This window comes from Oryzias latipes, chromosome 8 (assembly GCF_053564925.1).
Source record: "Oryzias latipes strain Hd-rR chromosome 8, Olatipes_Hd-rR_3.1".
Taxonomy (NCBI): Eukaryota; Metazoa; Chordata; class Actinopteri; order Beloniformes; family Adrianichthyidae; genus Oryzias; species Oryzias latipes.
Window position 1 is genome coordinate 3,098,321 of NC_136244.1, and position 15,983 is coordinate 3,114,303.

Consider the following 15,983-nt stretch of genomic DNA (forward strand, 5'->3'; position numbering starts at 1 on the left):
GTGTGTGTTTTGCTATCTGTCTGTCTGTCTGTCTGTCTGTCTGTCTGCCTGCCTGCCTGCCTGTCTGTCTGTCTGTCTGTCTGCCTGCCTGCCTGTCTGTCTGTCTGTCTGTCTGCCTGCCTGTCTGTCTGTCTGTCTGTCTGTCTGTCTGTCTGTCTGTCTGCCTGCCTGCCTGCCTGCCTGCCTGCCTGCCTGCCTGCCTGCCTGCCTGTCTGTCTGTCTGCCTGCCTGCCTGCCTGCCTGCCTGCCTGCCTGCCTGCCTGCCTGCCTGCCTGCCTGCCTGCCTGCCTGCCTGCCTGTCTGTCTGTCTGTCTGCCTGCCTGCCTGCCTGCCTGCCTGCCTGCCTGCCTGTCTGTCTGTCTGTCTGCCTGCCTGCCTGCCTGCCTGCCTGCCTGCCTGCCTGCCTGCCTGCCTGTCTGTCTGTCTGTCTGCCTGCCTGCCTGCCTGCCTGCCTGCCTGCCTGCCTGTCTGTCTGTCTGCCTGCCTGCCTGCCTGTCTGTCTGTCTGTCTGTCTGTCTGTCTGTCTGTCTGTCTGTCTGCCTGCCTGCCTGCCTGCATGTCTGTCTGTCTGTCTGTCCGTCCGGACGCTGCACTTGCACTTGTAAATTCAAGCTCTTTACTGTACGTATTGAAGAAAAACTGCAACAAAAGTATTGATCTCAGCATGCTAGTATCAATACTTCACCATTATATTGATACTATCGATACTCAGATCGATACCCCCACCCCTACAGTGGAGTAAGATAACTTTGGACTTATTTCCTGCTTTTACAGTGTATCAGCATCGTTTCCTTTGATTTTTGTTGGGAAACACTCCATTCTGCTGCAGCTTGCAGCAACGCTGCACCTCTGCATGACTGCAAACCAAAGAAAAATGTCAGTCACATTTAATCCCCGCTCTGTGATGCTTCTGTGACTCACAGCTAAACAGACGACAGGTCATTTCAGCACAGATGCCACGCTTATGATGGCCACACAGAAATCCATGAGGTTTACTGACAAGAAAGGAGAAGAAATTGAATTACTGGACAGAGGAACACAGCTGGCAGCTAAAATATCAACTTTATTATTGCTTTATATTTGCTTAAATATAAAAACTCACGGCCAGAACTGAATCCTAACCTTGTGAGTTCCATGACATCAAAGAATTGACAGGAATTGGAATTAAGATGTTTTTTAAATCCTTTGATGAAATCCACAAAAAATGTGCAATATTTTTCAATATTTCTTTTAAATAATTATCAATTATAACACTTTGGATGATTTGGCACATTTCTGTTCGAAACAATGTTAGTTTGACAAAAGTGTTCAGTTAAAAACCCCCTTACTTACTCACTGTCTCAAATTTGAGACACACATTTTTAACATTACTGTCACTGTATTGTAAAAAAGTAATTAGTCACAGATTTTCCAGTCTTTCATTTAAAACATGAAAGACAATAGATGTATTAGTCTTGCGTAAAGTTTGAAAATTAACAAAAGCTTTTGTTTTTGAGATTTCATAGAAGAAGCCATTGAGCAGGAAAAGACCCTCTGCTGCCCCTAGTGGAATGATGCTGAACTGCAGGGCAGAAAACATGGACCAGGTTCCATGGAAAAGGTTAGTTTGGATCATGCTGGTGAGATGGGGGGGGTCTCAGAAATGTGTATATCAAATATGATACAGATGGTTATTTAAGGTTGAGAATGTTACTTCAAGAGTAAATGTTCTATTTTCTGTCTTGCAAGAAAAATAATCTTATCAAGAAAGTTTTAATGGCAAATTAATTTAAATAAGAATTCTTGATTTGATAATTTTCTTACCACATTGGCAGGTTTATTTACTTCATTCATTCATTCATCTTCTGCCGTTTTATCCCTTTTGGGGTCACGGGGCTGCTGGAGCCTATCCTGGCCACTTGTGGGCGAAGGCAGGGTACGCTCTGGACAGTCTGTCGCAGGGTCACAATCACACACCCATTCATACTCACGCTCACACCTAGGGACAATTTAGAGTTCCCAATTGACCTATGAAGCACGTTTTTGGATGGTGGGAGGAAGCCAGAGAGAATCCACGCTTGCACGCTCGGTCCCAATCGGTCTAAGTCTTCATTTCTATGGATTCCACTCTCACCTATCAGGAGTGAGCACGCTGAAAGCCACGCCCCTTCCACTGAAAGCCGGCTCGGGAGAAGTGGTCAATCAAATGCTTCAATGCCAGACCACATGCTTTCATTGAGACATCTGATTGGTCCGTTCATAACTTGAAAAAAATGAAGATCATCAAGAAGATGTCTAAAGAAAAAAAGGTATCGGAGCAAGAATTGTTCTTTGGACAAATAGTAACAGTTGGTACTTCCTGTTTGAAACGCCAGGGGGGAGGGGTCACTCAGTCCAGTTCCCTGAACAAAAAGGATCACTGATACTGAGGCTGTGGGGAATTTCACTGAAACTCATTAAGAAAGGCCAGAATGAGCAACTCAGGACCAAAACAACTTGATCTTTGCATCAATCAGAACAGTTCAATAAAAACAAGCAAGGATTCAACGAAGGCAGAAGAGACAATGCGTCAGGGAGAGTCCAGGTGAAGGGATCCGGGCCGTGGGGGTTCTGAGCAATCTGCTCAGGTGTGTGAAGTGTTTTCATCACTGATCCTGAGAAACACCTGCAGATGAGAGAACCTTGAATGTCTGTGGAAGTTTAAACTTCCTCTTAAAGAAGAAGAACGGTGCTCCAACACTTAGACTTGGAACGAGCAGACGTCTTTAGTCAGATGTTCTCAGCCATCTCCCCCCTCAAAAAACTGCCATGCATCAGATTAAACTGATGGGTCTGGGTGACCCGGGGACAAACAATCTGTTTTGTGGCCTCCTTTCAGACGAGTCAGGAGCGGTCCGAGCTGAAATAAAAACCCATCAGTGCGGGGTGTAGAAGGTGACAGGAAGCAGGTGTAGTCATTCTGCTGCCTGCAGATCCGCTTTCATTCATCCGTGGGTCTCTGCTGACCCGGTTGAGGCGCTCAATCCAGGCGCAGACCCAAACAGACAGACGCCCAGAGCAGAGGTCAGCACAGACTAATGAAAAGAAGACCCTGCATCTGCACCGTGCGGTGGCCTGGGAGGGTCTGTGCTCATCTCCAGTTTCAGCTTCTAGCTTCAACCCACAGCGCCTAGAAATGAGGGTTTTTGCAGGAGAACTGACGGATCATTGTTTCCACGGACTCAAAACCTCAATTATGTTTAGGACTGATGGATCGTGTAAAGTTTGCAAAACACAACTTTAGACTGAGAAAAGGATTGTTTGGATTTGATGGATGAAAGATTTCCTGTACTTGGTGGAAACAAGGCGCCTTTTTATTCTTTTCTGCTGAATAAATGAGCTCTTAGTGGCAACCCGCTAAGATTTTATACATCTTTTCACTTTAGATGAGATGCAGGTTTTTTTATTTCGTACTTTAGATGGAAAATTGTTGATTCGTTGCCTGTATAAAGTCTGAACCATCTTCTTCAGCCACCGTCACCAGCTCTTCCAACGAGGCGTCGTCACACAGACATGTGTGAGACACCTGCAGGTGGACGCCTGCTGCAGGCACATTGGAAAAATACAAGAAGAAAAACAGCACCCCCCCCTCCCCCCCAATAGGAAGATTGTCGTCCAGACAGGAAACAGCAATCTCTCTGTGACCGTTTTAGAGAAATCCTGCCGTCTGACATAAATCTGTCAGGTTTGTTTATCGTGTTTTTGTGAAGTTTGCATAAAGACACTTTTGGAGAGAATCTGGAGAAAGATCCTCTGAAAATCCCTCTTTTTCCTGTAAAGCAGGGATGCCTCGAGTGCTGGCATCCTACGTGTTTTATAACCATCCCATCTGATGAAGCTCTTTATTGGCTGAACGCCCCTGATCCAGGTGATCAGCAGCAGATAAGACAGGGTTTCTGTAAACCTACCAGAACGCCGGCCCTCGAGGCATTCCTGCTTCAGAGCCTGGATTATGTCGTGGTTCTCCTTTTCTCTCTTTTTCACCTTGAATTTTCCTGCTTGGGTTCATTTGTTGAGTTAAATTCCTTCTATGATGCTGAATTGTATTCATGATCCTTTTGAGTTCATGTTTCACTTTTTCAATTACCGATACGAAGCCCATCGAGACGACTGTTGTTGTGAATTTGGGCTATGCAAATGAAATTGAATTGAATTGAATTGAATTTGACTCCTGCGGGTTTACAGGTACACTGCAAAAACAGGCTCCTTAGAAAAAAAGCCAAAATTTCTTCACATTTGAAAAGAAATAAAAATCTGCCAACAGGGTAAGAGACCGAAAAAATTTTTTTGAGAAAAAATTCTACTCACTAAGGCATGTTTTTCCAACTAAGATTATTTTACTTTCGAAAAACTTTTTAATAAGATTATTTTTTCTTGTAAAAATCAGACTTTTTTTTTTAAGACTCAGCTTTTTCACTGTAAATTATTATGGGTGAGAGACATCATCTGGCCTGTAGACTTTAATCAGCAAAAGAAGGGCTGTTGGCCCAAAAGTTTCAACGTTTGACCTCCAAACTCAGCTCAGCATCTTGCTCAAACGTTTAAAGGTCTCAGCTGAAATCCCTCCTCCTGCACAGGTAATGAATTCCAGGCCGTAAAGCCGACTGGACGCTTTCCCAGCTTCATTATTAGACCGTTCAATCACGGGCTGCAGTGCAAACGTTTGCGTGCTCTGCAGGCAGACGTTTGAGTTTACTGCATGGACGCGCTTTAATGTCTGGGGTCTGTGCAAACAAAGACACGTTAAGGTGACGGCACGGTGCACCTCAGGTGCACGTCTGTAAGAGGAGGGATGTGCGTAAACATTTCACACCGATTAGGATCACCGCATTGAAACAAACATTGTTTTTCTTAATTGTTATTCAGCCCTCTCGGACTTTAATTGGACAGGAAACAGCGCAGAGGCCAAATAAACAACTAATTACAAGCATTCATTTGTGTGATTTTGCTCTCAGGATTATTGGGTTAATTCTAGGATAGCCTCTTATTTCGCTGTACGTTGTTGAACTATGTGAAACTGCCCACAACAGTGCAAAGGAAGCAAACTCAGAGGAAGAGTGGGTCCATAAAAAGATGGAGAAACTGCACAGTTTGAGGAGCCGAGGACCTTGGAGCGCTTCCTGCAGATGTTGCTGTGGAGGTTTTGAGCCCATTCTTTTGGTGGAACATCTTTGAAAAGTGGTTGTTTTAGTGAAATCCTGTTCAGCTTGTTTTAGTTTTGAATTTTCCAAACTTTCCAAAATTTTCCATGGATCCACAATGGTGTGACTACCCTCTCCAAGCATGACAACCCACAAAAGTCAGGGAATAATTCAATAAATTCAGAAAATCTTTTTTTTTAAAACATTTACACAGTTTTAAAAACTATATCTGGCAGCCACTATAACCTCACACTTGTCACAATTGCGGTTTTTAAAGATCAGAATAATGTGTTGGTTTTTATTTTTACAGATTCAGCATCACTGTGCTAAATGATAAGAGAAAATGTTCAGCTGCATCAACCTGAGGACACCTTCTGGTGGAGAATGATGCCATCTGGTGGAGAGTTTCTTTCACTGTCTGTCAGAAGATTGAAATAAAACACATTATTTCTATTCCGTGACACATTCGCATTGCTTTTAGTATTATTTAAATACAGATTGAGAAAATCTGTCACTGTTTTCAAGCCCAATTGAAGTAAAAGTAGCTGCTTTGAGGAGGTGTGTAGCAAAAAGCTACATCAGTATTTTTAAAACCAGATGATTAAAACTATTATTTCAGCTTTAAAAAGAAGAATGTCTAGCAGTTTCAAGTAACATGGCTGCTTCCTCTAAATTCCTTTGGGACTTCATTCATTCCTCATTCACTGTGTTGCTTCTCCAGTCCAGCAGGGGGCAGCAGCTTTGGACTCCCTGAAAGACCGGTAAGCAAACTAAAGCCCAATCCGAAGTCTGGCTTTTTGTTTTAGCAGGGCTTTGTAAAGTTATAAAACTGCTGTTATGTATTTTCCGAGGACTGGCAGCTACGTGCTAACATGGATGACCGGCGACTGGAGCTGCACGATATGAGGAAAACTCAATGTTGTGATGACTGTATAACTTGCGATACATGAACAAACAGCAAAACAACCAAAAACATCATTTCCATTTCACTACAGCAGTTTCATTTAAACAAGAGTTAAACCTCATCCACATAGGAGGCGAGAATCTAGCATATAGGGCTCCATCCGATCGGTCAAATGTACAAAAGGATTTATTTGATTCGCTACATACTTCAAACTTAAAAATTCCTGCTCTTCTTAACAGCAGCCTATTAAACTTGTTTTTTTATTTCAAGAAAAATTGTGACATAATATCTTTCATTTTTGTGCTGTTTGAACTTTTATTTAAATTTTGGTTAATTGAGGAAATGCTTTGAGTGTTAAGCGATTTTACTCAATTTTATCAAAACAAGTAAAATGAAAATTTTTTAAATTAACACAAATGTGGAATCTGTTCAAAATCTTTTACTCTTTATCAACAATTAATGTGCAGTGTTTTGGCGCAGCACACGTTTTTAAATCAATCTACGTTTTCATAAACACAAGTTTACGTCAGAACACGTTACACAACAAACCAAAGAAGCCCGTCCTCCCCCTGGTTCCTACAGTAAGGTGCAGCAGTAACAGTCATGAGTTCAGCCCCCCCTAATGTGAGAAAACCTCTGAGATTTATTCAGGTCATATTTTAGACCTCCCTTCAGAAATGACCTGAGTAAGAAACAGAAAAAAAACAATCAGATCAGCCGTTTCTCTGCCTCGGGCCACACACGCGTGAAGCGTCCGTGTGCTTCTTCCAGGCGTGAGAGGAAGGCATTGGATGAGGAGGAAATACAGGTTCATGCGCATGCGAATCGAATAAAGACTTCCACAGCTGGACTGGAGAGCGTCACGCCTAATGCAATAAGGGATACAGAAAACACATCACACTGCAGATGAACAGCAGAGCCCAACCTCCAAACCTGCACCACATCGTTCACGATGACTACAACAAACACCCATGATGGAGAGGCAGAAGGAGCAGAAACGTTTTCCAAAATGATCCGCAGCTGGTAAAATGTCTGCTGGTGCTGTACATGTAAAGACCAGCAGGTAGACAGATATACAGTATAGACAGACAGACAGACAGACGGATGGATAGACAGGTGGAATAAAGACAGTGCTGGATGGTTGAGAACTTGAACCAGGAAAATGGAACAAACCATCGTCGTTTGTGTGGTAAGCATATCACAAAGTATTTGGATTTCATGAGTACACGCACTTATGGCGTACAGGGGATGTTGTCAAATGGGTTCCTTATGCCACACTCTAGTCATTAGTAAGGTGCGCTCACTGGGTCCTTACAGGTTGTGCAGGTGATACGTGAGTGCACAAAGGGCGCCTGTAGGATGTGCCTGCAAGCTCAGTCAGGCTGCATGCATGCAGGGAGTCCACAGGAACCTGTACAACATTCCTGCCTCCCACCTACCTCACCCTTACTTACCCTTACATGTTGTCCTCACTCACCAAGACGGTTGAGCCTTCTCAGTGAAGGTTTTTTTTGCAGTGGCATCTCCTCAGTTTGACTCTTTGCCTAGATCTGGGGGGTCCTGTGGTAGTGTCTTCTGTGAACATGTGTGTATGTGTGTGTGTGTGTGGGGGGGGGAGTGTCACTGGTATGGACAGGTCCCCAAAATACTGTTTCCCCACTTCGGTACACAGCCAGATTTGTACTTTGCATCTCATTAGGTAAACATTGCATGCGTGTGTGTTTGGGGGGGGGGGGGGTATTGTTAGTGTTTTCATGCATATTTTTTGTAATGGTCAAATTAGTTGGAATGTGCTATTAAAGTAGCCATCAGAAGATGGTACAGTGTGGTCAGAAAGGGACGGACATGGTCAGCAACAACACACAGGTAGGCTGTGGCACTGGAACCATGTTCAACTGGACTGGTACTAACCATGACACCACCACTACCAGCCTGAACTGTTGATACAAGACAGGATGGATCCATGCTTTCATGTTGTTGACGCCAAATTCTGACCCTAGCATCCGAATGTGGCAGCAGAAATGGAGACTCATCAGACCAGACAAGGTTTCCCAATATTCTACGGTCCAGTTTAGGACAATAGCTGTCCAAATGAGAAAAGGTCTGCTGAAAGAAACTTTTGACACAAAAGAAAACAAACAGTTTTTCCCCTTTGGGATAATAGCGTTTCCAGATAAATGTGGACTAATGACACCAAAACATTTTAAAAAATGTGTGAGACTCGAAGCATTGAAACTATCACAACATTTCAGAGACATGACTTGAATGACTTCATGAAATTAGAGCTCCACCAGGAAACCTTAAAGAAGGTTGATTTTCCTGTTTATGACATCAAGCTGAGGAGCAGCAGGTCCAACCAACGCACCGTTTCTTTTGCTTTTGTTTACTGAAACCAGGAAGAGTCTGTTATGGGAAGAAAAAAAGCTGTCAGAAAATCCCTGATGGGAATAACTTAATACTTATAGTTTACATATCATTCATTCTGTGCATGACCTTCAATCACATTGACAGACACTGACATTAAAACCTGATTGTGAGTTCCCTAAAGAGTTTGCTGCTTCAAATCAAAATTTCTACAGCATTACAAAAACAGATAATAGATTGCCCATTGACTGTAAATGAGAACTGGAGTGTGTGACTCCTCCTCCCCCCCTGGCATTCCTAACAGGAAGTACCTGCTGGTTCCAAAAAAAATGTTGGTTCAGACCGACTGGAACCAATCACTGCTTCTGGCTCCAAAATGCCGCCTGTATCACCAAAAAATGGCGCCTGAATTGCCTACATGTGGTTGGAGCCGGAATGTGAGTTATTTGCTGTGGGTGACGTCACACCTGCTCAGTCCAGTTCTCTGATAGAGTCGACGCTTTTCCCACCAAAGAGCTCAGATGTGACCACTGTCCCTCACACGGTGGTGGTGGACTGGCGGACCGTGAGCGTGCGCAGGTGCTGCGCCTGCGTCTGCGAGGGCCCGCGCACGAGGCTGCGCACAGCCAGTCTGTATCTGGCAGACATCAGGTTGTAGAGCAAAGGGTTAATGGCGGCGCTGAGGTAGAAGAGGACAGAGGACACCAGGTTAAAATACTGGGACAGGTAGTATAAAAAGTAGCCGTGCATGTCAGAGGGCCAGAGCGGGTCGTGGAGAAGAGTGTCGTTGGCGGGTGAAGTTGTGTTTTGCTCTGATTTGCTCGCGTTTTGTGTCGTCATAGCAGCAGTTGTGTCTTGCATGGAGAGGGTTGTGTTTCTTTGGTGAAGGTTTGTGCCACTGTGTGTGTCTCGTTGTGCTGGGTTAGTGTGTGTCTCTGTGCTTCGTGTGTTCTCCCGTGGCGGTTCAGTTTGTGTGACGACACGGGGACGTGCTTGTTGGTCCGAGCCCGTTTGAGGGCCGGTTCTGTCTTTGGTCCGAGCACATTTGTCACAGAGCCTGTCGTCCGTCAGAGGGCGTGCGGCCATCTCACCGGGCTGGGAGAGCGGCTCATGGAAGTGAGCTTTGGACGGTTCAAAGACATCTGCAAGAACGTCTGCGTTCGGGTTTGATTCCTGCCTGTCGCCAACGCTGCCAAGGGAAAGGGAGAATATGGTCCGGCCAACATGGAAGGGCAGCCAGCACAGGACGAAGGCCAAGACAATCACTCCTGGAGGAGGAAGAGGAGCAGAAGAAAGAGAACAGTGTGTGACTCTGTGAGGAACATGAAGGGACGCTCTGCATCCAACATCTGAATTTTTGTCTGTAGATCTCTATTTAGCAATGGTGGAGAATTACAAGTTACATTTTGGAAAGAGACACCCACAGGTTCACCTCTGCTGTGCCGCTAAATGTTTGGAAGATGTGTCATCTGTAAAGAACCAAGAAGGAGAGCTGAACTCCTGGAGCCACTTTAATCTGTTGTTTGGTCTTCCTGAACTCTACCAAAGAAAATAAAGGCTGGATGGCTGAAGGGAGAGGTTTCCTGACCCTGTCTGCTCTGAGGGACTTCTGACGGTCTTTTGCAGGTTTTCCAGAATGGTTCTGGAGGCGGACATCACTGCCATCCATGTTCTGAATGACTTCAATTTTTATTCGGAAGTTCAGGTTTCAACAGAATTCTGTTGAAAAATGATTGAAAGGAGATTATATTTAGTTGTAAAAAGAACTTGTAGGATAAAGTTTGGTCTGATTGCAGCAAAGGAGGAACTTTCATGAAAATATCACTAAATAAACGAAATAGTCTGACCCGTTAGAACAAAAACAGCATCTTTTGAAGTGATTAATGATTCCCCATTGATTAGCCAACGTTTTAAATGCACCTAATTATGCGATTCTCTACTACAACCTTTGAGAACAAACCCGTCCTTTGATACCTTCTGGGGTCTGTGGCAGACCCCGATTAAAAGCTCGATATTTGAGCTTTTATTTATTTATTTTTTAGTTTATTGTCTATTAGAACTTGTGGACAGATGCGTGCTGAAGCTCACCTAGCATCTTTACTGTGTTCCTGTGACCCTGCTCCTTCCGGCTGCTTTTTGGGCGGAGCCAAAGAGTTCGTCCAATCAGGCTGTACACCAGCCCCAGGATGCTGAGCGGCACCAGGAAGTACAAGTTGGAGAGGATCATCATGGCGGACAGCAGGCCGGAGGAGATGGCGTACTGCGTGCAGCGGCACTCCCTCCTGTCAGCCTCTCCTTCACGGCTTCCTTCAGAGCTCCCGCCTTCACCCCCACCTTCGTCTTCCTTCTTTTTGTTTCGCTGGTCTCTTTTAAATTCGGTTCTTTCTTCTTCTTCTTTTAAAACTTCTTCTTGTTGGGTTTCATTTCTCACATCACTCTCCTCTTTGTCTTCAAACCACTGGACTTCCTGTCCTCCGTCTCTCCATCCTTGACCCGGTTTCTCCCCAAACGTGGTCCCCGTATCCAGCAGGTGAGAGCTTCTTCCTTCCCTTTCGCTGATAACTAATTCAGCACGCTCCCCATCCCTCCCCGACCACCCCGCCTCTTCTCTCCACTGGTTGAATCCGACCTCATCTCCTCCGATGTCCTCCACCCCCACCATCAGCAGAACCGGTGCAGCGCTGACGGCGGCTCCCAGCCACAGGCAGCCGATGATGGCCCTGGTTCTGCGCCGCGTCACCAGGGTTTTGGCTGTGATCGGCCAGCAGACCGCCACGTACCTCTCGAGGGAGAGGAAGGTGATGTGAAGGATGGTGCAGAAGGTGCAGCACTCCGACAGGAACATGGTCAGTTTGCAGGCGAGATCCCCTAAAGGCCAAGGTCGAGGCCTCCACAGCTGGAGAGGAGACAAGGATTTGGGGATCAAACACGGTTAAACACGGGCTTTGGGAATCTGTTATCTTATGAAATATTAGAAATTCAAACTTTCCGCTTCATTTACTAGACATTCGCTGTGTCTAGATTCCCTTTCCTACGGCGGCCGAGAGGTCCAAGACACGTTAACATTTAAGATACAACAACAGCAAATCCCAGTACAAATGAACAAACACTGAAACACAACAACAAAAGCGGCTTCTAACAGAAAGGAGCGTAATATAAAACCAATCGTCTATGATTTTTTATAGTTATTTATTACTGTTTTCTTTATGTGGACATTTTAAATATGTGAGAGAGTCCAAAAGCATTTTTTTAAATTGTATTACTACAATAACAATGTTTAGCAAGGTAAAGTTTCTGGGTCACTTCCGGCATTGAGGGTTTCCCTTTCCGTTAAGCCGTTAAGCAAAACACGACGAGTAGATGGAGAAAAAACGAAGGAAAGCGGGCAGCTGCTGACGGAAAGGGAAAACCCTTCATACAGGAAGTGACGTTACGACAGCGTCTGTGATTTGCTGTTGAGCTGCATGCGGTAAGTCAGCGTTTCATGTATTTATAATGTCCACATAAAGAAAACAGTAATAAATAATTTTAAAAAAATCATACACTATTGGTTTTATATTACGTCCCTTTCTGTTAGAAGCAGCTTTCATTGTTGTGTTTCAGTATTTGTTCATTTGTACTGGGATTTGTTGTTGTTGTATCTTAAATGTAAACGTGTCTTGCACCCAATACTCTGGATTTTAATGCAGTTTTGAGACACTCTCACTACTAATAATGCTGAGGTAAAAACCTAAAAATATATTTAAAGGACTATTTAAGGATTCACTGTGTTATGATGATGAAAATGTGGATGATCAAAAATAAAGATAAGTATGGCAAATGGTTCTAACGCTATGCACTATAGTCTATATTTGTCAAAAGTGAGCCCACCGTTGACTGAATCTGAGAACTGGATCGAGTCATCCAGAGGAAATGGGTTACTCCAAAGTCAATTATGTTGATCCAAGTCAGTCTGACTCATCGTTCCTATGGCAACTGCTCTCTCCAATCAGGAGGGAGCTTGTTGGAAGGCCACCTTACCTACCACGAGAGCGGGCTCAGGAGAATTTGTCAATCCAATGTTTCTAACACTCTGACCGCCTTTATTGATTGAGGCATCTGATTGGTCGGTTTATGCCTTGAAAAACTTGAAGTACAGAAAAAAGCCACGTTAGAAAAATTTGGATGATCAAAAACAAGTTAAAAAGACATCAGAGCAAAAAACTATAGTTTGTTTGCAGTTAATATGATGTTTTTGTGTTAAATAAATGTGATTTTCTTCCCCCTCCATGCTGCATAGGGGGCAAATCCTCTGTTTTTATTCCAATCAAAGTCTGATCTTTAGAAGGAATTTGTTTTCTTCTGTCTTCACCAATAAAGTAAATCAGCGTATCTCAATTTTTAACCTCAATTTAGCTTTTTATTGTTGTTTCACAAGGGTTTAAAAGGAAAAGGAAATGATAGAAGAGAGAATTGAGATCTCTGTGGAGTACGACTCAGCCTTTAATGCAACAAAACATGATTTGAAAGCAGGGACCCCCCCTGAGGGGATGGAGGGGATAACTTGTTTAGACCTGCAATGCTAGCCTCGCCTGTTGCCCCGAACAACAAGCATGAAACAAACATTTCCCTCCTTCAAACAGCCCACTTCCTGCCGCTGCAGCCACACCAACACTAACAAACGTCCATCCCTACCTTATACAGGTCCAGGGGGAGGAGCAAGAGGATCAGCAGGTCGCTGATGGCCATGCTACTCAGGTACAGGTAGGTGGAGCTTCTCATGTGTGGGCGGAGCCAAACCACCAGAATGGTTAGAATGTTTCCCAGGAGTCCAAATAGCATCAGTGGGACGTAGATAATCGTCACAACGACTGGAACAGAGAGTTTGACAGTTTTCATGACTCCACTCATTCAGCAGAAGACTGTTCTGGTGTTTACTGACGTCAGGTCGAGTTTCTTTGAATCTGGCCTAAACTGAAATTGACCCAGAAAGCCCTGAAGTTTTGCTTTTCTGTTGGAACTCTTGATTTTCTGTGCAGCTGACTCCTGAAAGATCTCATCCTCTCCAGTTTTTGGGTTAAAGATGTCAGTTTTGACTTTTCCCTGCACCTCCATGCTGCTGCCGCTGTGACATTCAGACACTCATCCCTATGATTTACATAAATTCAGGCCACTTAAGGCCATTTTTTTACAGTTTGAAGAGTCACAGCCAGGTTGAAGCACGAAAAAAGAATTTATTTTTGTTTTTATTACAATTAAACCCAAATAGAAAAAAATAACAACTATTTAAAATCTTTTCAGACATCTCTTTACCCGGAACCTGATATTCTCTCAGTTGCAATGTTCCCCATGAATATAATATAACATCCTTTAAGATAAATAGATCCTTTCATTTATCCAAACTTGATGATCGTGAAGCTTAATTTCACATTAAAAAGGGGAACAGTTTGTCTCTCCAGCCTTAAAAAATGCAATTAAAGAAAATTGGTAAAAGAAAAAGGAATATCGACTCTTTTTTTTTTTTTTTACATCATCAGCCTCAAAAACACATTTCTTGTTGTTTTCACAAATTCTCTTGGAAATACAGATATTTGTTTGTGTGAGTGTCATGAAATTCAGACAAGCTTTTTGTTATTAACTCTGTTTACCCAATCGAATCCTATCTCAGAGGTGCATTTCTGAGACCCTTAAATCCCAACTTTCCTGACAAATCAATAGAACAAAGGTAGGGAAACTTTTGGACACATGGGCCACAGAGGGCTTTTAAATTGTACAGAAGAGCTGCACCATTAGAGAAGCGTGGAATGTTTTGGTAATCAACCTTATTAGAGAAAGTAAAAGCACAGAATCTGAACAAAAACATGCTTTCATTTTGATTGAAAATTAAAAAGTATATCTCTTTGAACAGAACATCTTAGTTTGTTGGTTTCAAAGTTGTGGTTTGACGTTTCTGCAGGGAAAGTGCAAATTTACAGAAACGCTGCATTCGGTGTTGGAATGATTGGAAAAAATGACCATGCGACAAATGTCAGTTTATTTCTAGTGCACTATCCAAGGGGAGACCCCGCATGTGGCCCCCGGGCTGTAGTTTGTCCACCCCTGTATAGAACTCAGTTCATGTTTTCTGCCTTGTAATTTGCCGCTGTTTCCACTAGGGGGCAGTAGAAGGGCTTTTCCTGCTCATTTCAAAATGGCTGCTCCAATGAAATCCCCGAAACCCTTTTGGCGGGAAAGATTTGGCTAGTTTTCTGAACTTTATGGTAAGAATAACTCATCTGTTGTTATTTATTTTCTTAAATAACTACTTGCTGTATTGAAGAAAATGCAAATTTTGTTGATTATTAATTATTTATAAAACCGCGCCACCATGTGAATCATGTGTGGATCGAATTTGACAGAATGGATAAATAAGGTGCTAAACACTCAAGTCAATATTTTTGCATCTAAAACTACATTGTAGAGATTATAAATGTATCAAAGTTGATACTATTTACAGCATATCTCATCAAACAAACTGATTTATTTTGTGGATTTGATCAAAGCGTTTACAGAATCTTAATTCCAAAACATTAGAATCTTGTGTCAATTCTTTGATGTGGTGGGCTTTAAGGCTTTAAAAGCAGAAACAACAGTTAAAGTAAATTATTCACCGACAAATAGGTTTGTTTGAACTACAGATCTTAGTGGTCTCTTTCAGGATTCCCTTTTATTTTTAGTCCGTATCGATCGAGGCAGCAGTGCAGATGTATTTACAAATGTGAGGTAAAAATCCTCCAATCTGTGGACGGGGTGAGATGCTTCGTGTTTTTGGGTTCCCGGTTGTGTGACCCACCTAACTCGACCCATCCGAACACGGGTTCCTCCCAGAGGCAGTCTGGGTGGGAGCAGTTTGTGGGGGGGTCCGGCATCAGGCTGCAGTTTTCCCCTCCGCAGCCGCCGCTCTGCTCTCCCATCAAACCCATGGCGATGATGGGGTTCGGCTGAGAGGAGCGGCGCGTCCCCCGGGTTACGGGGGCAGAGGTGACGCACGCTGATGGATTTCCTTTGCAGCTCAATGGCCACCGGGGTGGAATGTGACGAGAGCGTTGGAGAGCAGCTTCTGGGAAAGGAAATAAAAAAGGAGAAGGAGACGTTTCAACCGAGTGTTTGTGACTCTTTAAATGGGAAAAATGGAAAACGAAGCTGAGCTGTAGAATTAGAAGCATGAAAATAATTTAATGTGAAACACAAACTATGATTTTTTCATGTTGTTTCCATTTTTATTTACTTTTAAAGCTTTAAACTACCACTGACCATTTGATAAATCTTTATCAATAATAACTCTAAAGCATTTCAAAGTTTTTTAATTCATTCCAAAAACGCAGCAAACTAAAAACTGATGAATTTATTATATTTGAATGAGGTTGACTCACCAAGTGAGAGGATCTCTGCTGGATTGGAAATCTGCTGCTCCTCTGCAGCGAGCACACACTCCTGCGCCTCACTCATGCGCTCCTCTGAATGCTCACTCTCCTCTCACACCTCCTTCTCACATCCCGCATGTCTGCAACCTCCACTTCCATCTCACGATGCTTTCA

The 15,983-nt window shown here is 43.5% G+C and overlaps 1 protein-coding gene across 1 annotated transcript; it reads right to left on the reverse strand.

Annotated features, from left to right (window-relative positions):
* Nucleotides 1-8,837: 8,837 nt before the first annotated feature.
* LOC101165559 (uncharacterized) lies at nucleotides 8,838-15,488 on the reverse strand. The gene is made up of 4 exons (XM_020705528.2): nucleotides 15,239-15,488; nucleotides 13,102-13,277; nucleotides 10,516-11,323; nucleotides 8,838-9,695 (listed from the first exon to the last, which is right to left on the reverse strand). The coding sequence occupies exons 1-4, from the start codon at nucleotides 15,366-15,368 to the stop codon at nucleotides 8,965-8,967; spliced, it is 1,845 nt and encodes a 614-aa protein (XP_020561187.2). The 5' UTR covers nucleotides 15,369-15,488; the 3' UTR covers nucleotides 8,838-8,964.
* Nucleotides 15,489-15,983: the final 495 nt, after the last annotated feature.

Coding starts and splice junctions, on each gene's coding strand:
- LOC101165559 (XM_020705528.2), bottom strand. CDS start 15,368: ATGGGTTTGATGGGAGAGCAGAGCGGCGGCTGCGGAGGGGAAAACTGC. Junction 11,324..13,101: donor TCCCCCTGGACCTGTATAAG/GTAGGGATGGAC, acceptor TCTCCTCTCCAG/CTGTGGAGGCCTCGACCTTG. Junction 9,696..10,515: donor GAACACAGTAAAGATGCTAG/GTGAGCTTCAGC, acceptor TTCCTCCTCCAG/GAGTGATTGTCTTGGCCTTC.